This window comes from Hemiscyllium ocellatum, chromosome 8 (genome assembly GCF_020745735.1).
Source record: "Hemiscyllium ocellatum isolate sHemOce1 chromosome 8, sHemOce1.pat.X.cur, whole genome shotgun sequence".
In the NCBI taxonomy this organism is placed as follows: Eukaryota; Metazoa; Chordata; class Chondrichthyes; order Orectolobiformes; family Hemiscylliidae; genus Hemiscyllium; species Hemiscyllium ocellatum.
Window position 1 is genome coordinate 103700931 of NC_083408.1, and position 23540 is coordinate 103724470.

A 23540-nucleotide genomic window follows, 5' to 3' on the forward strand; every position below is an offset into this window, starting at 1 on the left:
TCTCGCCTAGTTCATAACAAAGGACGATTGGAAAATGGTGACAAATTCTTCTCCTATCTCTCCTCTCACATCCTTCCAGTATGGAGTTTACATAACCAGGGATTAAAGAATTAGCCACCTTGATTATGCTAATTTGCAAAAGAACCAAATTGATTGATTAATCATTCTTCTCAAGTACATCAATGTTCTCATTCTGAAAACTAATACTAAATCTGAATATCATTGTTATACAACCACTCTTAAAATTTCAAATCCTTTCTACTAAATTTTTTAAACATATTATTTCTCAGCACTGGTCATCCTTTTCACCTCCATACGACACATTCTATGTTTTTAGTGATTCTCCTTAGTATTGTTAGGCATAACTTCACAATATATCTCCTTTATAAAGTGATCAAGAACAGTCTAAGGTTCTGAAAGGTGCTATATAAATGTAACTTATCCCTTCTTCACAGGTCCTATCTATAGCACCATGGTTTTGTACTCCTAGCTGTGTTGCTCAGAGTAACCCTGCATTTTAGAGCAGTTAATTAAGGCAGAAATTAAACACAGTTAATACCTTTCAGCATGTCAATATCATCTTTTTCAAGTTCTGCCATCCATTTGGGTGGAGAGCTGGTAATAGGCTACAAAACAAAAATAGAAAAATGGGAAGTCTTAATTGCAAAAGGACCTTACAATTCCGTTTAAATAAATTGCATATTTTGCTTTTATTAAAGGTTTGACAGAATGGGTGGCACAGTAAATTAATACTGCCTCTTCACCATACAGACTGATACTCACTCCCATTGATACTCATACTCATATGGGATAAACAAATGAAAACAACTTCATTCCATGTACTATTATGGGAGAATCAACTGTTGAAAAAATACTCTTGCCGTGATTGGAACAAGGGCCAGGCAGAGCTCACCTACTAGGAGATCCTTGATTGGGGCTGTTAACCTGGGTCAATCATAGACTCCTCACAGGACTTGGAGCAATCAGGAAAGCTCTGGCTGACTGATATAACCAGGAGATATGGAATCTCCTCAGTTTAGGGAACTGACTCTATGCTGGCTGGCCCACAGTCAGTGTGTTACTGCTGCTGCTGGTTTCTGTTTTTTTCGAGAGAACTGGACTCCTAAACTGGCTGGTTCACAAAGCCAGTTTTGTTAACTGACATTCCTGTTCTATGCAGGACTGATTTCTAAACTGCCTGATCTATGTGGTCAACGTGTTTCAGTTCTCATTAGGGAAATGTCATTTCACTGGCTGGTTACAGTTTGTATGTTACTCTTTTCTTTTACTTTGAGAAAAGAACGATGTTGATTTTTAGCCCTTGCACTCTGGTTTTCTTTCCTTTTTGTCTGTGTTTTCACCTTTTTTTGGTGTTTGGGTTGAGCCCCTGTGAGAAAATGCACCTTTCTAGATGAGCTGTTCCTGTGGGTAGGTCTGGCCCTTTGTTGGTGGACTAGCCCTCCGTAAAGACTGAACACCTATGTGTGTGCTGAGAGATTGCTATGACCTGGAGTTCGGGAGTGGCCTCTGTCTTTGGGAGAGGACAAAATCCCTGTGAGTTAACTGCACCTTCACAATCTACTGCATTCCTGTGAGTCAGATTGGTTCTTTGTGGATAAACCAGGCCTATATGGAGATTGAACACGTATGTGTGCTGTGGAGTGTGTATATGCTACCTTCAGGAGTGGACTCTATCTCTGACAATGCATTCTGCATACTGAAGTAAACTCTGTTTCTGGGAATGGACTTTGCATTTTGAAGAGAACTGTTTATGATAATGGACGCTGTGTACCAGAGAGGACTCTGTTTGTTGGTAATTGACTCTGTCCTGTTGTTGGGTTTATCACCTACACTGTCTTGAGTCCCTGCATCTGGCCTCACTGTGAGCTGGGAGGCTCATAGATCGTCCTGAAAGCTGTCACCCTGAGACCGGAGGGTGGGTAGGGCATCCTGTGAACCAGAAGGTGGGTAGGCTGCTCTGAAGGCTGGAAGGTGGGTAGGCCGCCCTGATACCAATCGCCCTGAGAGCTGGAAGGTGAGTAAGCTGTTCTGAGCGCTGTCATCCCAAGAAGGGGTAAGTGGGATAGGCTGTCCTAAAGGTGGTCAGAAGGTGTGTCAGAGCAGCCAAGAGTCAGACGTTGCGTAGGGGCATGCGGAGATCCAGAAGGCTGTGATCTGTCCTGTGCACAGTCATCCCAGGAGGGGGACAGGCTGTCCTAGAGGTGGCTAGAAGGTGTGTCAGGGCAGTCCACCAGCCAAATGGCACGCCGGGGTAGGTGAGAGCCAGATAGTATGTAGGGGCAGACCGAGAGCTGGATGGTGGGTAGGCCTTCCTCAAAGCAGTTGAGGACCTATAAGCTGGATTTAGGCTGTTGTCAGGAGCAACCATTTTATGCATGCTTTTATTAACCACAAAATGTTAATGCAAAGTAACATAACAAAATGGCTTCATGCTGCAAATTAACACTATGTTTAAAATGGCTTCTCATCCTGCTAAAAGCTGCATTCCTGCCTTGCTGAGCTAAGTGAATCAAAAGGTAAAGCAGAAAATGGAACCTTCACAGTATGGAATTAACTAAGCTAGATAGAACATTACTAACCATCCCAGCTAACCTTGAAATGCAAGTGTGAAGAGATAATGTGTAGTAAACAACTTTGTTTCCCAGAAAATATCATTGGGTTAACTTGCTATCCATTATGTCATTTTAATACACTTTATTGGATTTACTCTGCAATTAAGGCAGTACTATTTCTTAAGAAACATATAAAAATTGCCTTTGTTCTAAGTGAAATTGTGCAGTTTCTCCAAGGAACACAGAAGCTTTTAACTTCTGTGTTGCTGGACAAACTCGTGCTTGGCGTCGTAATAAACTGTGAAATCTTGCTGAAGCAGACTGCATTCCTGTTGATTATTTGACCGATCGCAGAACCAGGAGACCCCCTTCACAGTCACCCTGGGCAAGTACCAGGGCAGGCTGTCCTAGAGGTGGCCCGAAGGCGTGAGAGGGTGGTTGGGAAGCCGGAAGGTGGGTAGGCCATCCTGGTCACTGTCATCCTGGGGGCGGGGCTAGACAAAGGACAATCTGTCCTAGAGGTGGCCGGAAGGTCTGTCAGGGCAGACAGAGCCGGAAAGAACGTGGGGGTGGACCGAGAACCAGAACGGGTGGAGGGATTTGCTGCCTTTGAGTGGCTAGAAGGTGGGAGAGATGGGTGGTTTGCTGGTTGCCAGGGGTGTCTATGATATATGCACTGTTTTATTGTTCGGTTTATCGGACTGCCTGGTTTGCATTTACTGCAAGGTGGGATTCGAGGTTTGTCCTCATTTCCCTGTGAACTGATTGTCAGTGGGGTTAGGGGTCTGGCTTTGCTGCTCCTTTCCCCTGTAAATTACTGTTTCTTACATATAGCTGTTAATGTTAATTTTATTTGTAATTTGTACAGGTTAATAAAATATAAACAGGAGATTCAGAGTGTCTCCTCATGATAGGGACTGGCTCTGAGCTGGCTGGTCAGAGCCAACATACTGCGCACATGAAAATAAAGGATGATTTGGTGATGGGATACCGGCCCCTGAAGTGATTTCAACTGTCAAACTTAATAGGAAGAAAAGGAATGGAAGTTGTGTTGCAGAGCTATTCAGTATGGATTGACAAATGATTAATGGACAGGAAACACTGAGTAAGCTTGAACTGATTATTTTTTGGTTGATAGACTATAACTTAGCAGAGCAGTGAAAAGGATCAGCACTAGAGCCTCACCTTCTGATAACATTTATCAGCAGTTTAGTTGAGAAGGCCAAGTCTGCTAACGATTGAGTTTGGCAAGAAAGTCAGATGAGAGATGCAAAGAATAAAATCTTAGAGTCATACAGCATGGAAACAGATCCTTCAGTCCAACTCATGCATGCCAACTACATATCCTAAATTAATAAGTTTTTCAGATATAGGAGCAGAATTAGGTCATTCGGTCCATCAGGTCTGCACCGCTATTCGATCATGGCTGATATGCTCCTCACCCCCATTTTCCCACCTTCTCTCCACATCCCTTCAACCCATTATACCAATTAAAAACGTCTTACTCCACCTTAAATTTACTCACTGTCCCAGCATCCACCACACTTTGGGGTAGCAAATTTCACAGATTCACAACCCTTTGAGAAAGTAGTTTCTCCTCAATGGTTTTAAATTTGCTGCCCTTTATCCTAAGACTGTGACCTCTAATCCTTGAATGCCCCATAAGATGAATCATCCACTCCACATCTATTTTATCCACACCTTTTATCATCTGAAATTTCATCAATTTGATCTCCCCTCATTCTTCTAAATTCTAGAGAGTATAGGCCTAAACTGTTCAATCTCTCTTCATACAACAAACCCCTCATCTCTGCGATCAATCTAGTGAACCTCCTCTGAACTGCATCCAATGGCACTTCATCTTTTCTCAAATAAGAGGACCAAAACTGCACATAATACTACAGCTGCAGTCTCATCAATAGTTTGCATAGTTGCAAAAATAACTTCCTTACCACTATAGTCTATTCCTTTAGCTATAAAAGAAACATTCTTTATTGTCTGCTGTACCTGCATGCCAGTTTTCTGTGACTCATGAACAGGTGCACTTAGATCCTTCTGCACTGGAGCACCCCAAGTCTGAGCTTGTTTTAAGACTGCTTTTGTGAAATGCATTTGAGAGGTAAAAACTATTCCAAATTTGGAAGTTTCATTCCAAAGTGATAGCTGGTATGAGAGACTAAAAAGATCTCACAACAGTTCTGAAAGGCATTTCTGGCGCATAATGTTAGGACAGACCAACGAGAGATTTCCTGTTTTTTAAGATAATACGTTGCCTTCCCATTTTTCGACCCAAATGCATGACCTTGCATTTATCCATGTTAAACTCCATCTGTCACATTTTGGCCCACTCTCCTTACCTATCTATATTCATTTGTAAGGTTCTTATTTCCTCAATGCAACTGACCGTTAGACCTATTTTTGTGTCATCCACATATTTAACTATAGAGTCCCATTTGCCAGCATTTGGTCCACAGCCTCTGAACCCTTCCTATTCATATACCCATTCAGACACCTTTTACATGTTGTAATTGTGCCAGCCTCCCCCAAATCCTCTGGCAGCCCATTCCATACATGCATCACCCTCTGCATGAAAATGTTGCCCTTTAAATCTTTCCCCTCTCACCTTAACTTTTGCTCTCTAGTTTTAGTCTCCCACACACTGGGGAAAAGTCCTTATTTATTCACCCTATCCACACCCCTCATTATTTTGTAAACATCCATAAGATCATCCCTCAGCCTCCGACGCCCACCTAGCCTATACAACCTCTGCCTTTAGCTCAAAACCTCTATCCTTGCAACATCCTTGGAAATCCTCTCTGAAACATTTCGAGTTTCACAACAGCCTTCCAATAGCAGGGAGACCAGAACTGCATGAAGTATTCCAAAAGTGGCCTAACCAATGTCCTGTATAGCCGCAACATGACCTCTCAACTCACTAACCAATAAAGGCAAGCATACTAAATGCCTTCTTCACTATCCTATTAACCTGTGACTCCACTTTCAAGAAACTATGAACCTGCACTCTAAAATTTCTTTGTTCAGCAACACTCCCCAGGACCTTTCCATTAAGTATATAAGTTCTGCTCTGATTTGCCTTTCCAAAATGCAGCACCTCATTTATCTAAATTAAACTCCATCTGCCACTCCTTGGTCCATCTGATCAAGGTTCCGTTACACTCTGAGATAACCTTCTTCGCTATCCACTACACTGCCAATTTTGGTGTCATCTGCAAACTTACGAACTGTACCTTCTTCTATGTTCATGTCGAAATCATTTATATAATTGACAATAAACAGTGGACTCTGCACCAATCCTTGTGGTGCACCGCTGGTCATAGACTTCAAGTCTGAAAAGTAATCCTCCATCACCACTGTCTGTCTTCTACCTTTGAACCAGTTCTGTGTCCAAATGGCTAGTTCTCCCAATATTCCTTGCTAGCCAGTCTACCATGAGAAACTTTATCAAATGCCTTATTGAAGTCCATATGGATATATCCATCACTCTGCCCTCATCAATTATCTTTGTTACTTATTCAAAAATACTCAGTCAAGTCTAAGCTTTTATTTGAATTGGAGACAATCATTATACAAAGGTAGATGGAGAGAAACTTTTCCCCTTCGTAGAGGGATCAATGACCAGGGCGACATAGATTTAAAGTAAGGGCAGGAGATTTAGTGGGGATGTAAGAAAACCTTTTTTCTCCTCTCCACCTGGTGGAAATTTGGAATTCACTGCCCGTAAGGTTGATAGAGGCAAAAACCCTCATAACATTAATAGTACTTGGATGTAAACTTGCAGTGCTAAGATTGACAATACCATGGGTCAAGTGCTAGAAGATTGGGTTAGAATAATTAGGTGTTTCTTTTTTGACCAGCACAGACTTGATGATCCAGAAGACCTTTTTCAGTACTGCAGACCTCCCTGACTCTATAAACTATCTACTATAATTGAAATGACATTTCTCTTGTAATAACTTTGCAGACTTTCTTTTTCCCAATAGGAATTTCAATTTTGCACGAAATTATTTACTAGTTAGTGAGGAATTTCTTGAATTTTTGGCCTGCACTAATAAGGTGGAACATAATAATAATGGAGACTGAAATAGCAACCACAATATAACTAATAATTTATCAGGACATCAAGTTGCACAAAAATACTTACACTTTTGAAAGATGCTGCAAATTCCGCTACCCCTGGCACTGAAATATACAAGGAGATTGTGTGATTTTCTGTAAAACTACTATCAATGCAAAAAAACTCAGTACTGAATTACAGAATACTGTTTCTCTTTGGAGATGTCATGGCAGTTCCAACTTAGGACATAGATAGGAAATCTCTCTTTGCTCTGTCCTAACATTATGCCCCAGAAATAGGACACATTTTCAGAACTGTTGAGAGATTTTTTTAGTCTCTCATACCAGATATCTCACCTTGGAATAAAAATTTGAAACAGTTCTTACGCACTAGAAACTGGATTTGGGCCTCTCAAATGTATTTCACATAGGAGTCTTAAAACAAGCTCAGACAGGAATGGTGGTGGCTCAGTGGTTAGCACTGCTGCCTCACAGCGCAGGGACACAGGTTCGATTCCAGCCTTGGGCAACTGTGTGTGGAGTTTGCACGTTCTCCCCATACCTGTGTGGGTTTCCTCCCACAGTCCAAAGGTGTGCAGGACAGGTAAATTGGCCATACTAAATTGCTCATAGTGTCCAGGGTTGTGTAGGTTAGGTGCATGAGTAGGGGAAATGTAGAGTTATAGGGTATGAATGGGTTTGGGTTAGTTACTCTTTGGAGGGTCGATGTGGACTTGTCGGGCCAGAATAAGGGAGCTTTATATCATCAATAGTCTAAGCTTAAACTTCTGCAAGAATAGTGTACTATCTTTTACACATCCATTTTAGGAAGCTACACTTGACAACAATGTACTTAACACACTGAGTTTATTTCAGTCATCTCCAATATTGCATAATACGAACTGTTCTGTTTATACCAATCTTTCATATTTTCATAGATTTGTTAATTTTTACAAATCTTTGTTGTAATTTGGAGCAGCACGATGTCTCAGTGGTTAGTACTGATGCCTCACAGCACCATGGACCTGGGTTCAATTAAACCCTTGGGCAACTGCGTGGAGTTTGCACATTCTCCCCGTGACTGTTTGGGTTTCCTCCGGGTGCTTCAGTTTCCTCCCACAGTCGAAAGATATGGAGGTTAGGTGGCTTGGCTCCACTAAATTGCCCACAGTATCCATGGATGTGCAGACTAGGTAGGTTAGCCATGGGAATTGTTGGGTTATAGGGATCGGGTAGGATGGTGGTTATGGGTGCGCTGTTCTTTGGAGGGTTGATGTAGACTCTATGGGCCAAATGGCCTACTCCCATACTGTAGAAATTCTATCATTTACAGCAGTTTAAGAAACATTTTTTGCTACTGTGAGATGTTCAGCCCACCAGTTGCCTGTGGCTTTTCAGCCCATGGTTTTGCTGTGGAACACTATGCAAAAGTGGCATCCAATCCACTCCCTGCATTGGGCAGTCAGATGTGTTCACTCACTGTGGACTCTCTCTATGAAATGTTTGGTTTACTTTATAGGTGATGCACCATTTGCATCATGTGGTGCTCATGAGATCTCACACTTTTAAACCAAATGGGCCTCCTGCATGTAAACTTTCATTGCCTTCTACATTGAATTGTTCAGTTTAAGCTAATCATTTGATATCCATATTCATTGACAGTATTATGCAAGATTTCAAATTATAATAAAAATATCTTACTTTGTTCTGGCCATAAATCTGGTGAAGCTCTATCCAACTTCTCGAAGCTCAGCAAAGACTGTTCTAAATCTGCACCTGACAGTATAGAACCAAAATATTGGATAAGTGGCCAGAATGACTCCAATCATATATTTTATAACAAAAAACATTCGTGGTTGAATGGTCTTAATATATAACAGCAAGATCCAGAAAGAAGTAAAATTAGAAGGAAATAATACATTCTAACTGTTACATGCAGCTCTTGAATCACGAGAATTCTTTCAGAATTCCATATCCAATTTTCAGAACTTCGATACTGAATTTATGTAGGAATGTCTGAGCACTGTAAACATAGTTTAACGGTTTAGGTACTGGCAAACACGCACATTTCTGAGTCTTGTTGTTTTGTAACAATTTGTAGAGGATACAGCATCACCTTTGGAGTGAAATAGAATGACAGAAACCACCTTGCAGCATTATACCCATTCAGTTTAACATACTACCAAAAAGTTAGTGTTACCAACTCAAGGATTTTAATTCAAAATAATAAATTAGTAAGGCTTCTTTTTAAACACGAGATGGTGACAGACTTCAGAAACTTGGCCCCTCACCACAAACTGCTATATAACACCTATTACTACATAGTCAATAGATATTTTATATGTTTAAATAAGCAGGTTCAATGTTAACGGACTACTAATGCATGGAAACAATGATGTGTACATCACCTGTTTTATTCTAATACTGTACTAACCAATCAACTAGTAAAAAGTCAAAGATCACAGGAAAATACAACAGAGACGATCATTCAGCCACTTGAGTCTCTTTCATCATTTAATTGGAACTTGGCTTTAGTGCATCTTCGTGAATTTACCTGCCTTAACACCAAATTGCTTGATATTCTTGCCTAGCAAAAAAAAATCTACCAATCTCGGTTTTGAAATTTTCAATTCGCCTCCAAATGACCAGCTGTTTGGGGAAGAGATTTCCATGATCCTTCATGTGAACTACTAAATATCACCCTTCATCTTCAAGCAACTTTTAACTGGACGAGGTTTGCAGATATGAGTCAATATGCATTTGAAAAGTCTTGCAATGAATTATTAATATTTGAAACCTATATTTAGAATCTTCAGCAACCTATGGTATATTTACCATGCAGTTTCCATTTTACACGTAAATATATATCATATTGATATTCATAACAACTTAGTAGGCACTGGTGACTGGCCAGTCTTTACTTGCCCTTGAGGAAACGGTGGTAAGCTACCTTCTTGAACAGCCACAGTCTATGTGCTACAGGTTGCTCGGAAAGGAATTTCAGAATTTTGACACAGCAACAGTGAAGGAACAGTGATATTTTTCCAAGACAGGATGGTGAATGATTTGCTGGGGCCTTGCAGATGATGGAGTGCCTATGTATCTGCTGCTCCTGTCCTTCCAGATAGAAGTGGTCATGGGTTTGGAAGGTGTTGTCTCAGGATCTTAGGTGATTTATGCAGTCTATCTTGTAAGTAGCACACATTACTGCTATTGAGCATCCACGGTGAAGGGCATGGATGCTTGTGGATGCGCTGCCAATCAGGTGGGCTGCTTCTGTTGTGAATAATGTCAAACTTCTCCCCTATTGTTGGAGCTGCACCCATCCTGGAAAGTGGGGAGTATTCCATTACACTCCTGATTTGTGCCTTGTGGACATGCTTTGGGAACTTAGGGAGTGAGTTGTCAACAGCAATATTTATAGCATCTGGTTTGTTCTTGTAGTCACAGTTTTTATGTTGCAAGTCAAATTGTGTTCTGGTTGATTGGTAATCCCAAGAATGTTGATAGTGGGTGAGTCAGTGATTCAGTGAATGTCAAGGGGCATTGCTGACATTGTGTTTTATTGGAGATGGTCATTGTCTGGCATTTATGTAGAGTCGTAGAGGTCTACTGTATGAAAATAGGCCCTTGGGCCCAACTTGCCCATTCCGCCCATGTGGCACAGTTGTTACTTGCCACTTGCCAGCCCAAGCCTGGATATGTCCAGATCTTGTTGCATTTGAACAGTATCTGAGGAGGTAATGTTCCAGGATACAAATGCTACAGGAAGGACAGAAAGGGAGGCAAGAGAGGAGAGGGAGTGGCATTTTTGATAAGGGATAGCATTACAGCTGTGCTGAGGGAGGATATTCCAGGAAATACATCCAGGGAAGTTATTTGGGTGAAACTGAGACATAAGGAAGGGAGGATAACCTTAATGCGATTGTATTATAGACCCCCTAATAGTTGGAGGGAAATTGAGAAACAAACTTTTAAGGAGATCTCAGCTATCTGTAAGAATAATAGGGTGGTTATGGTAGGGGATTTTAACCTTCCAAACATAGACTGGGACTGCCATAGTGTTAAAGGTTTAGATGGAGAGGAATTTGTTAAGTATGTACAAGACAATTTTCTGATTCAGTATGTGGATGTACCTACTAGAGAAGGCACAAAACTTGACCTACTCTTGGGGAATAAGGCAGGGCAGGTGACTGGGGTGTCAGTGGGGGAGCACTTTGGGGCCAGCGACCATAATTCTATTAGATTTAAAATAATGATGGAAAAGGTAGACCAGATCTAAAAGCTGAAGTTCTAAATTGGAGAAAGGCCAATTTTGACAGTATTAGGCAAGAACTTTCAAAAGCTGATTGGGGGCTGATGTTCGCAGGTAAAGGGACAGCTGGATAATGGGAAGCCTTCAGAAATGAGATAACAAGAATCCAGAGAAAGTATATTCCTGTCAGGGTGGTAGGTATAGGGAATGCTGGATGACTAAAGAAATTGAGGGTTTGGTTAAGAAAAAGAAGGAAGCACATGTAAGGTATAGACAGGATAGATTCAGGAATCCTTAGAGTACAAAAGAAGTAGGAGCATACTTAAGAGGGAATTTAAGAGGGGAAAAATGGGGACATGAGGTAAGTTTGACAAATAAAATTAAAGGCGAATCCAAAGAGTTTTTACAAACATATTAAGGACAAAAGGGTAACTAGGGAGAGAATAGGGCCCTTCAAAGATCAGCAAGGCAGCCTTTGTGTGGAGCCACAGAAAATGGGGAAGATACTAAATTAGTTTTTTGCATCAGTATTTACTGTGGAAAAGGATTTGGAAGATTTGGACTGCAGGGAAATAGATGGTGACATCTTGCAAAATGTCCAGATTACAGAGGAGGAAGTGCTGGATGTCTGGAAAGGTGGAGTAAAGGTGGATAAATCCCCAGGATCTGATCAGGTGTACCCTAGAACTCTGTGGGAAGCTAGAGAAGTGATTGTTGGGCCTCTTGCTGAGATATTTGTATCATTGATAGTCACAGGTGAGGTGCTGGAAAACTGGAAGTTGGCTAATGTGGTGCCACTGTTTAAGAAGGGTGGTAAGGACAAGCCAGGGAACTATAGACCAGTGAGCCTGACATTGGTGGTGGGCAAGTTGTTGGAGGGAATCCTGAGGGACAGGAGGTACATGTATTTGGAAAGGCAAGGACTGATTAGGGATAGTCAACATGGCTTTCTGCGTGGAAAATCATGTCTCACAAGCTTAAGTTTTTTAAGGAAGTAATAAAGAGGATTGATGAGGGCAGAGTGGTAGGTGTGATCTATATGGTCTTTGGTAAGGCGTTCAACAAGGTTCCCCATGGAAGACTGATTAGCAAGGTTAGATCTCATGGAACACAGGGAGAACTAGCCATGTGGATACAGAACTGGCTCAAAAGTAGAAGCCAGAGGGTGGTGGTGGAGGGTTGTTTTTCAGACTGGAGGCCTGTGACCAGTGGAGTGCCACAAGGATCGGTGCTGGGTCCTCTACTTTTTGTCATTTACATAAATGATTTGGATGCGTGCATAAGAGGAACAGTTAGTAAGTTTGCAGATGACACCAAAATTGTAAGTGTAGTGGACAGCAAAGAGGGTTACCTCAGATTACAACAGGATCTTGACCAGATGGGCCAATGGGCTGAGGGGTGACAGATAGATGGAGTTCTGATCTCCAAATCTGAGGAAAGACATTCTGGCTATTGAGGGAGTGCAGCGTAGGTTCACAAGGTCAATTCCTGGAATGGCGGGACTACTTTACGCTGAAAGACTGGAGTGACTGGACTTGTATACCCTTGAGTTTAGAAGACTGAGAGGGGATCTGATTGAGACATATAAGATTATTAAAGGATTAGACACTCTGGCAGCAGGAAACATGTTTCCACTGATGGGTAAGTGCCGAACCAGAGGACACAGCTTAAAAATACGGGTTGGACCATTTAGGACAGAGATGAGGAGAAACTTCTTCACCCAGAGAGTGGTGGCTGTGTGGAATGCTCTGCCCCAGAGGGCAGTGGAGGCCCAGTCTCTGAATTCATTTAAGAAAGAGTTGAATAGAGCTCTCAAGGATAATGGAATCAAGGGTTATGGAGATAAGGCAGGAACAGGATACTGATTAAGGATGGTCAGCCATGATCATATTGAATGGTGGTGCAGGTTCGAAGGGCAAAATGGCCTACTCCTGCACCTATTGTCTATAGAAGGAGTTTAATTCAGAAAAATGTGAGGTGCTGCATTTTGGGAAAGCAAATCTTAGTAGGATTTATACACTTAATGGTAAGGTCCTAGGGAGTATTGCTGAATGAAGAGACCTTGGCGTGCAGGTTCATAGCTCCTTGAAAGTGGAGAGACAGGTAGATAGGATAATGAAGAAGGCATTTGGTATGCTTTCCTTTATTGGTCAGAGTATTGAGTACAGTAGTTGGGAGGTCATGTTGCTGCTGTACAGGACATTGGTTAGGCCACTGTTGGAATATTGCGTGCAATTCTGGTCTCCTTCCTATTGGAAAACATTGTGAAACTTGAAAGGGTTCAGAAAAGATTTACAAGGATGTTGCCAAGGTTGGAGGATTTGAGCTATAGGGAGAGCCTGAGCAGGCTGGGGTTATTTTCCCTGGACCGTCGGAGGCTGAGGGGTGACCTTATAGAAGTTTACAAAATTATGAGGGGCATGGATAGGGTAAATAGGCAAAGTCTTTTCGCTGGGGTCAGGGAGTCCAGAACTAGAGGACGTAGGGTTTAGGATGAGAAGGGAAAGATATAAAAGAGACTTATGTGGCAATTTTTTCATACAGAGGGTGCTACGGGTATGGAATGAGCTGCCAGATTAAGTGGTGGAGGCTGGTACAATTGCAACATTTAAGAAGCATTTGGATGGGTATATGAATAGGAAGGGTTTGGAGAGATGTGGGCCAGGTACTGACAGGTGGGACTAGATTGGGTTGGGATATCTGGTCGGCATGGACGGGTTGGACCAAAGGGTCTATTGCTGAAAATGTGTTGCTGGTTAAAGCACAGCAGGTCAGGCAGCATCCAAGGAACAGGGAATTCGACGTTTCGGGACAGAGCCCTTCATCAGGAATCTCAAAGATTTTAACCTACTGCGAATCCTCTTGCAAGGATGCCTTCCTTGAAGAAGCTCTTTCCTGTTCCGTGGATGCTGCCTGATGTGCTGTGCTTTAACCAGCAACACATTTTCAGCTCTGATCTCCAGCATCTGCAGACCTCACCTTTTACCCAAAGGGTCTATTTCCAAGCTGTACATCTCTATGACTCTGAGTTGTGAATAGTGCTGAACATAATTGAATCATTGGCAAACACCCCCACCACTTCTTACCTTATGATGAAGGGAAGGTCATTGATGAAGCAGCTGAAGATGGTTGAGTCTGGGACACTACACTCAGGAACTCCTAAGATGTTCTACAGCTATGGTGACGGACCTCCAATAACCACAATCATCTTCCTAAGTACCAGGTGTAACTTTAACCACTGAAGAGTTTGCCCCCAATACCCATTCACTCCAGGTTTGCAGGACTCCTTGATATCACACATGGTCGAATGCAACCTTGATGTCAAGAGCTGTAACTCTCACGCCACCTGTTTGACAGTCTCTAATAGCAATGCACTAGGACAGTCAAGTAAATGAACCCTTGTTGTATAGCAGTAATTAACAAGGTCAACAAGACAATTAACTACATAATGTAAACAGTAGATTACAAATCAGATGAGCTAAATTATCAAATCTTATGGTGCACTGATCAAACTGCACCATGAGTTCTGCATTCAGTTCTGATTGCCAAAAAATAAGACAGACAGAAACAAGTCCTGGAAGCTATATAGAGGAGTATCACAAGCTATGCTACAAAATCACAAGAGACTGAAGATTGGAGAAAATTGACACTTTAGCATTGAAGGGTGATATCTGAGGGTTGATTGAATGGAGGCACGTAAGGCTGTATTGAAAAAGTGGTCCAGGACATTCGACTCGGACCTTTGGGTGACCATCCTCCAAGGTGGACTTCAGGACATATATTTTGTGGGGTGAATTTGTACATGCAGGGTTACATTGTACTTTACTCAAAAACTGCATGCATTCATGTACAACTCTGAGCTCAAACTGCATGACTTCATGTAAAACTCCATTATCTCACTTTTTAGATTAGAATCAATCTAAACATCATGGCATAAACAGAAACACAGGGGACTAACACCTTCAACGTATCACCATTGTTAACAGCTAACCTGAGAATGCAACTTTTTAAAAAAGGTTTTGTGATTTACACATGAAAGAAGTGAAACTATCATGATATGCTAACAAATGAAAGGTTTAACAGACAATCAATTTTTCAATGTATAATTTCAGTTACATCACACTGTAAATTTTTGCTATAAATTCTGTGTGTTAGGATTGCGCCCTTCACTATCACCTGATGAAGGAGCAACGCTCCGAAAACTAGTGTGCTTCCAATTAAACCTGTTGGACTATAACCTGGTGTTGTTTGATTTTTAACTTTGTACACCCCAGTCCAACACTGGCATCTCCAAATCTTGAAAAAGAAATATTGAGTTATTATGTAACTGAATCAAACTGGTCATTTCAAAACATTAAGATGCAGTATAAATTCAATGGTGTAACTTTTAAGGGATGCAGATACAGAGTGACCTGAAACAGAAAACGTTGGAGAAACTCAGCAGGTTTGGCAGCATCTGTAAAGAGAGAAAGAATGTCAACATTGAGTCCAAACTATTTTTCAGAATTGAGTGACCGCACCTCACATATACAAATCCTTGAAGACTGCTTTTTTTTTAAAACAGGGTTGTTAAACAGGCCCCAGGTAGATGTTTAAAGTACAAAAGCAAAGAAATCTTAATAAATCTATATAATCATTTGTAAGATCTCAGTTGGAAACATTCTATTATGCCTACTCTGACAGCCATACTTTTTAGGTTGGTGTTCAAGCCCTTACAGAGAGTGCAGAGGGGATTTTATATTTATTCATTCGTGGGATGAATATACTGTTGTAGGTTTGCAGCCACACATAAACCAGACCAGGCAGATGGTACATGTCCTTCTCTAAGGCCGTTAGTGAATCAAATGGGTTTTTGTAACAATTGGCAGTGGTTACGTGAACACCATTGGACAGGTTTCTTTCCATTAAATTCAAAATTCACCCTCCACCATTGTGGGATTTGAACTAATTTTCTATAGAACATTATCTTGAGATTCCAGATTACTAGGCAGGATCACTAATATTGTTCTCTTTAAACAGAGACAGTTCAGAGTGATCAGATCACATAGCATTTGATAAATATAATTTCTCCTATTAACTTTATCAGCAGGCAACATTCATGGCAAAAATATTTGGCTGGGATATTATGGTGTCAGAGGAGGAAAACTTTTGTTTACAAATCAACTTGACGTAAGGTATTTCAGATAATGTCAAGTGGTGGAGAAACAGATTCAATTGTATCTTTTAAAATTGAATTTGTGAAATAGAGAAAACATTTGCACAGCCATGGGGAAAGAGGAAGGGAGTGTGATGAATTGGTAACTCTTTTAAACAGGCAAGACAAACCAAAAATGCAGTTATAACACTATGATTTGAAGATGACTTCAAGACAATAGGGCACTTCGCTTCAGTCAGAGTTACTGAGCAGAATATAAGACCATGCAGGCAAAAGAAAATCCTAGAACAATTCAAAACAAATGTAATTTAGATGCTATAGCAGGAAGTGTGGATTAAAGAGTAGTAATGCAAGTCCCCTGAATTAATAAATTGAGGTGAGGCATTTAGAGTAATATTGTAAGGGGACGTAACAGTAGTACCTGTCAAATTCTGACAACAATGTAGCTTAAGGTTCAAAGTAATACCTTTACTTTAAAATAGCTAATGGGGCAGAGGACTAATAGGAATTCAACCCAAACTTAAATTAGTTTTAACCAGTTCTGTAGTGATTGTAACAAGGTCAGCCAGGTGGGCATCATAAAATTTGAGTTCCCTGATTAGATCAGCTTAACAGGCCCAATCTGACAAATAAGAACAGGAGAGTCAGACATCCTGTAACTCTGAGGGAGCTGGATCTATGTCAGGGACTTCTCCACATGTAAATAAAAGGGGACTTGCTGTTGGGATAATGGCCTTAATTGAGTTACTTCAGTGGTGATGAGAGAAAAGCATGCTCCTGAAGAAATTTGCTTGCCCAGGTGTCTTTGAGGTCAGGTCAACATTTCTGACATGCCATTATTTGGGAGGCTTAACTTGTTCAATCCTTCCATCTAAGACTGGGCCCAGTATGTGGAAAGACTGTTTTTGTCTTCCAGGGAAGTTACATTTTATTTTTAAATTCACTCATGGGATGAAGGTGTTGCTGGCCAGGCCAGCATTTATTGCTCATCCCTAATTGCCCAAAAGGTGTTTAAGAGTCAACCACATTGCTATGGGTCTGGAGTCACATGCAGTCAGACCAGGTAAGGATGGCAATTTTCTTCCCTAAAGGACATTGGAAAATAAAACCATCTGGTTTACCAATCAACAACAGATTCATGGTCACTACAAGACTCTTAATTCCAGATTTTTATTGAATTCAGTTTCCACCATCTACTGTGTTGGGTTTTGAACCTGGGTCCCCAGAACATTATCTGGGTCTCTGGATTAACAGTCCAGTGACAATACCATTTGGCATTACCTCCCCATAAGGGGTAGATGAATAGCAACGTATACTTCTCCTGACAGCTTGTGGAGCCGTAGTTTTTTGGTTATTGAGTGCTTAACTGTCCCTGAAGCATTAGATACTATAAACTTTGGCTCCTCTAATTCTGAGACACTATCCATTTTATTCAGCAATTTGAGGACCTGGGGAAATCAAAGAAAGAAAAGAACAAAGAAAATTTACAGCCCAGGAATAGGCCCTTCAGCCCTCCAAGCCTGTGCTGATCCAAATCCACTGTCTAAACCTATCACCCAATTCCTAAGAATCTGTATCCCTCTGTTCCCCAACTACTCATGCATCTGTCCAAAGGCACCTTAAATGAATCTAACATGCCTGCCTCTACCACCTCTGTTGACAACGCATTCCAGGCATCTACCACCTTCTGTGTAAAGAACTTTCGGCGTGTATCCCCTTAAGCTTTTCTCCTCTCACCTTGGATTCATAACCTCTCTTTATTGAATCCCTCACCCTGGGAAAAAGCTTATCTCTATCCACCCTGTCTATATCCTTCATGATTTTGTAGACTTCCATCAGGTTCCCCCCCCTTAATCTCTTTATTTTTTCTAATGAAAACAATCCTAACCTACTCAACCTCTCTTCATAACTAGCACCTTCCATCTCTGGCAACATCCTCGTAAACCTCCTCTGCACCCTCTCCAAAGCGTCCACATCCTTTTGGTAATGTGGTGATCAGAACTGTACACAGTATTCTAAATATGGCCGAACCAAAGGTCTCATACAACTCTAACATGATCTGCCAGCTCTTATTCTCAATAAAGCATACCATATGCCTTCTTGACCACTCTATCCACCTGTGCAACACCTTCAGGGTACAATGGACCTGAACTCCTAGATCTCTCTGCTCATCAACTTTTCCCAAGGCGCTTCCTTTTACAGTATAGCTCGCTCTAGAATTAGACCTTCCAAAATGCAGCACCTCACATTTGCCCGGATTGAACTCCATCTGCCACTTCTCCACCCAACTCTCCAGTCTATCTGTATTCTCCTGTATACTTTGACAGTCCCCTTTGCTTTCTGCTACTCCACCAATCTTCGTGTGATCTGCAAACTCATGATCAGACCACCAATGCCCTCTTCCAGATCATTTATGTAGGTCACAAACAACAGTGGCCCTAGCACCGATCCCTGTGGAACACTACTGGTCACCTTTCTCCATTTCAAGAAACTCCCTTCAACTATTATGCTGTGTCTCTTGTTGTTCAACCAGTTCTCTATCCACTGAGCAAGAACACCCTGCACACCATGTGACTTCACTTTCTCCATTAGTTTACCATGGGGAACCTGATTAAACACCTAACGTCCATGTATGAGACATCTACAGTCCTTCCTTCATCTATCAACTTGGTCACTTTCTCAAAGAACTTTCTTAAGTTGGTAAGACACGATCTCCCCCGCACAAAACCATATTGCCTATCACTGATAAGCCCATTCTCTTCCAAATATAAATAGATTCTATCTCTCAGTCCCTTCTCCAGCAACTTTCCCACCACTGACATCAGGCTCACTGATCTGCAGGAATATCCCTACTACCCTTCTTGTATGGAAGACAACATTAGCAACTCTCCAGTCCTCCAGCATTTCACCTGTGTTTAAGGATGCGACAAAGATATCTGTCAGGGCCCCAGCTATTTCCTCTCTCGCCTCCATCAGCAACCTGGAACAGATCCCATCTGGTCCATTTATTTACCTTGATATCCTTTAGCCTACCCAACACATCCTTCCTCCTTATGTCAACGTGATCCAGAGTAAACAAACTTCTATCTCTAATCTCAACATTCATCCCGTTCCTATCCTCAGTGAACACTGATGCAAAGTAATCATTCAGATTCTCACCCACTTTCTCAGGTTCGACGCACAACCTTCCTTCCTTATCCTTTAGTGGACCAACCCTTTCTCTGGTTACACTCTTGCTGCTTATATAGGAATAAAAATCCATATCAGGATTTTTGGCTAGTTTAAGATGGCTGGCAGAGGCATATGACTTTGGATTAAACCTTAATGAGATGCTGAGACCATTTGGTATGTGGAATCACTGATACAACCATGCAACAAAAACCTCCCAGCTAAAACCCAACTGACTTCAAACAGGCACTACAACTGGCCTGATCAATGGAAAATTTGGCGTAAGTTGGTTCAGTTATCATTGATTGTAGTAAAAGACTTGGTCCCAAGCTTGTTTGGGCAGAATGGATCAAGAAGATTCATCTAGATTGGCTCAACATTTTTGATTAGAAAATGGCAGCCTGAGTGACTCTCTAATTAAATATCCGACAATTTTCGGGAAGGTCAAGGGACAATCAAGGGAGTCAAGGCCAACTTGCATGTTTATCAGGAAGCAAGTCCACTACTTTAGGAGGCCATTTACCTTACAGGCAAAAGTCCAATCAGAAATCAGAAGGCTGGTAAGAGAAAGAATTATCAAACCAATCCAATAGGCAGAATCCGTTGTACTGATTATGAAGTACAAAGGGTCAGTTTGCCTTGGTTAACAAATGGTAAACTGCTTTTCACAGCTAGGTAAATGCCCAATTCCTTGCATAGAGGTAGAGACAAAACTGGCAGGGGGCTGTCCTTCATGACCCGGGACATGAGCCTTGTGTACTTGCAATTGCAGTTAGAGGAAGATTCCCAGAAGTATGCCACAATTAATAACCATAAAGCAGAAACTGAAACACCTGATCAGCGGATCCAGACACTCTATACAGTCAACACAGGAATTCTTGGACATCATCAGAAATATACACATAGACAAGGAAGAAACTATGGTCTCATTCGATATAATGGCACTGTTCACTTTTATTGGCAAAACCCTAGCCAGAGAAACAATAGCCAACCTGCTGGACATACAGAACAGACAACAACACGGGGAACCTATCAACAAAGACTGCATACTCAAACTACTGGACCTGTGCCTCACAACACACTTCACATTCAACAACCAAATATATGAACAAATCAACAGCACACCCATGGGTTCACCCATCTCTGGACTCATAGCAGAAGCGGTAATGCAAAGGTTAGAACAAACAGTCTTACCACAAATTCAATCCAAACTCTGGGTCAGATATGTAGGTGATACTTTTGTTTTTAATGATTACACAGAAATAGAGAACACACACCAGATCATCAACGCCACATTCATAGGAATCCGATTCACTAGAGAGGAAGAAAAGGACAACCAACTCCCATTCCTAGACGTGATGATACAGAGAATACTGAACGGAGAATTCACCACAAAGGTATACAGGAAAGCCACACACACAGACCAAGTCCTAAACTACGAAAGCAACCACCCCAACATACACAAAAGAAGTTCAATCAAGACACTGTTCAAAAGGGCCACAACACACAGCAGTACACCAGAACTGCAAAAAGAGGAAGAAGAACACCTATACAATGCATTTGCCAAAAATGGATACCCGCACAATTTCATCAACAGATGCCTAAGGGAAAGACCACAGAATGAGGACATACCACAACCAAAGGACTAGCCACACTACCATACATCAAAAACATTTTTGAACTGACAGCCAGACTACTGCGACCACTAGGACTCATAACAGCACACAAACCAACAGCCACTCTCAGACAACAACTCACCAGGACGAAGGACCCAGCATGCGCAAAACCAATGTAGTGTACAAAATCCCATGCAAGGACTGCACAAAACACTACATAGGACAAACAGGAAGACAGCTAACGGTCCGCATCCATGAACACCAACTAGCCACGAAACAACATGACCAGCTATCCTTAGTAGCCACACACTCAGATGACAAGCAACATGAGTTCGACTGGGACAACACTACTATTATAGGACAAGCCAAACCGAGAACAGCCAGGGAACAGCCAGGGAATTCCTAGAGGCATGGCACTCATCCACAGATTCAGATTCAATCAATAAGCACATCAACCTGGACCCAATATACCAGTCACTGCAGCGGACAGTTGGAACTGACAACCAGGCGCGGCAGGTTGTCACTATAAATGCCGGAGGAAACATCACTGAAGTGCTTCACAGGAGGCTCCCAAGCACTGAGGATGTCACCTAGACAAGGGACGAAACGTCTGCAAAATAAATTCCCAGCTCAGCTAACAGAACCACAACAACGAGCACCCGAGCTACAAATCTTCTCTCAAACTTTGAATAACCATAAAGGTTTGTACTAACATAAAAGACTGCCATTTGGGGTATCGTCAGCCTGTCTAATTTTTCAGCAGAAAATAGAGAACGTTTTACAAGACCTACTCCAAGTCACCATTGATCTCATCAAGCAATAATAACAGGGAAGACCAATAAGGAGCACTTAGAATTTGAACATAGACCTTCAATGTTTCTCCCTGATGGCTGTACGCTTTAGAAGGATAAAACGTCTGTTCCAGGCACCCCAAGTGAGCTACGTGGGCTACACAGTTGAAAAGACCATGTTACACCCATTGGAAGGTAGTGAGGGCAATCACAGGTGCCTGGCCTCCCACATCTGTATTGGAGCTAAGGTCTTTCCTTGGACTGGAGAACTATTACGGAAAGTTCATACATGACCTGGTCTTCATCCTGGCAGGTTTGCATTAACCCTAAAAAAAAGGTCAACCTCAGAAATAGTTGCATAGCCAAGCCAGAGCTCTTAAGGAAATTAAAAGACAGCTATCATCCTCTATGATCACAAGCAAAATCTGGGAATGACATGAAATGCCTGCCTGTATGGCATTGGGGTAGTATTAGCTCATCAGTGGCCCAATGGAGAGGAACACTCAACTGCAAACACATCCAGGAGTTTGGATAATGCAAAGCATAAATATGCCCAGATAGAGAAGGAAGGTTTGGTGGTCAGACTTGGAGGAAATTCCATCAATACTTTACTGACATAAATTTGTAATAACAATAATAATAGACCACAAACCTCTGTTTGGTCTACTTAAAGGACAAGGCAATGGTGTCCACAGTTTCTGACTGAATTCAGTGGTGGCCTCCAGAACTAAGTGCGTATAATTACAAGTTGTCCAGGAGGCCAAATAGCAAATGCGGATGCACTGAGCCACTTCCCACTGGCAGCTACACTATACTGGTATTGCCACTGGAAGAGTCAAATGGTTTTAAATTTGCTAGACACACTTCCAGTCACAGCTGACATCAGACTTTGGACCCAGTAAGATCCAGTCCTGGCAAAACAAACAGATGGAGGTGATGGGGCAGCCAAAGGGCCATCACAACCAGAACTAAATCTTTTTGGACCTGGAGAGACCAGACCTCAGGAGGAGATGGCATATTATTAGTGGGAACAAGAGTGATTGTCCTGATTAAATGTTGCTGCCTGATACTAGTTGATCTCCACCAGGGTTATCCAGGGATTTTCAAAACGAAGATGTTAGCGAGAAGTAATGTCTGAGGAAGGGTAATTGGTTCCCAAAACAATAACTGATTTCTCTCCACAGATGCTGCCAGACCCGATGAGCTTTTCCAGCAATTTGTTTTTGTTTCTGATTCCAGCATCTGCAGTTCTTTCAGTTTTTATTGAGAAGTATTGTCTGTTGGCCATGAATGGATGCAGATATAGCTGCATTGGTGGGGACAGTGCCCAGAATGTCAACAAAGACAAAAATTACCACTAGCAGCTCCCCACATTCGTGGGAATGGCCAGTTAAATCATGGATTCAGTTACACAACTACTATGTAGGTCCTTTCATGAGCTTAACATTCTCAGTCATTGTGGACACTCATAGAGCTCATTTGTCAAACATGGGGTCAGCGATAGAAAAAAGGCACTTTTTTTTTGCAATACAGACCCTCAGAAGTGTTGGTGACAGATAATGGGCCATTGTTTCCCAGCAAGAAATTTCAGTATTTCCCAAAGTTGAATGGTATGCATCATTGAATATGCATCATTGAAAGCCATCTCCATTCCATCCATCATCAAAGAGTCTGGCAAAAAGAGCAGTCCAAACTTTGAAAGCAGACTTAAAGAAACAGCTTCACTTGATAATAAACTGTCCTGGTTCCTTGTTGATTTTAGAACCACCCCTCGCGTAACTACAGTGATCGCTTTGGCAGATTTACTAATATAGGGAAGACTCTGCACCATGTTAAAGCTGATCTTCCTGGACCTGAGGGGAGAGGAAGATCGGCATCAAGAACATCAACGCTGCACACTACTTCACT

The 23540-nt window shown here is 41.8% G+C and overlaps 1 protein-coding gene across 2 annotated transcripts in view; it reads right to left on the bottom strand.

Moving 5' to 3' along the window:
- Positions 1–23540, bottom strand: part of lin52 (lin-52 DREAM MuvB core complex component) — a 90225-nt gene that overhangs the window by 65352 nt on the left and 1333 nt on the right. The window contains exons 2-4 of one of the 2 annotated variants that reach the window (XM_060828567.1): positions 8349–8423; positions 6736–6773; positions 560–626 (exon numbers count right to left, since the gene is read on the bottom strand). In XM_060828567.1, coding sequence (XP_060684550.1) covers positions 560–626; positions 6736–6773; positions 8349–8423 — 180 coding nt within the window. The remainder of the gene's footprint in view (positions 1–559; positions 627–6735; positions 6774–8348; positions 8424–23540) is intronic. The other variant, XM_060828568.1, reaches the window with a different exon arrangement.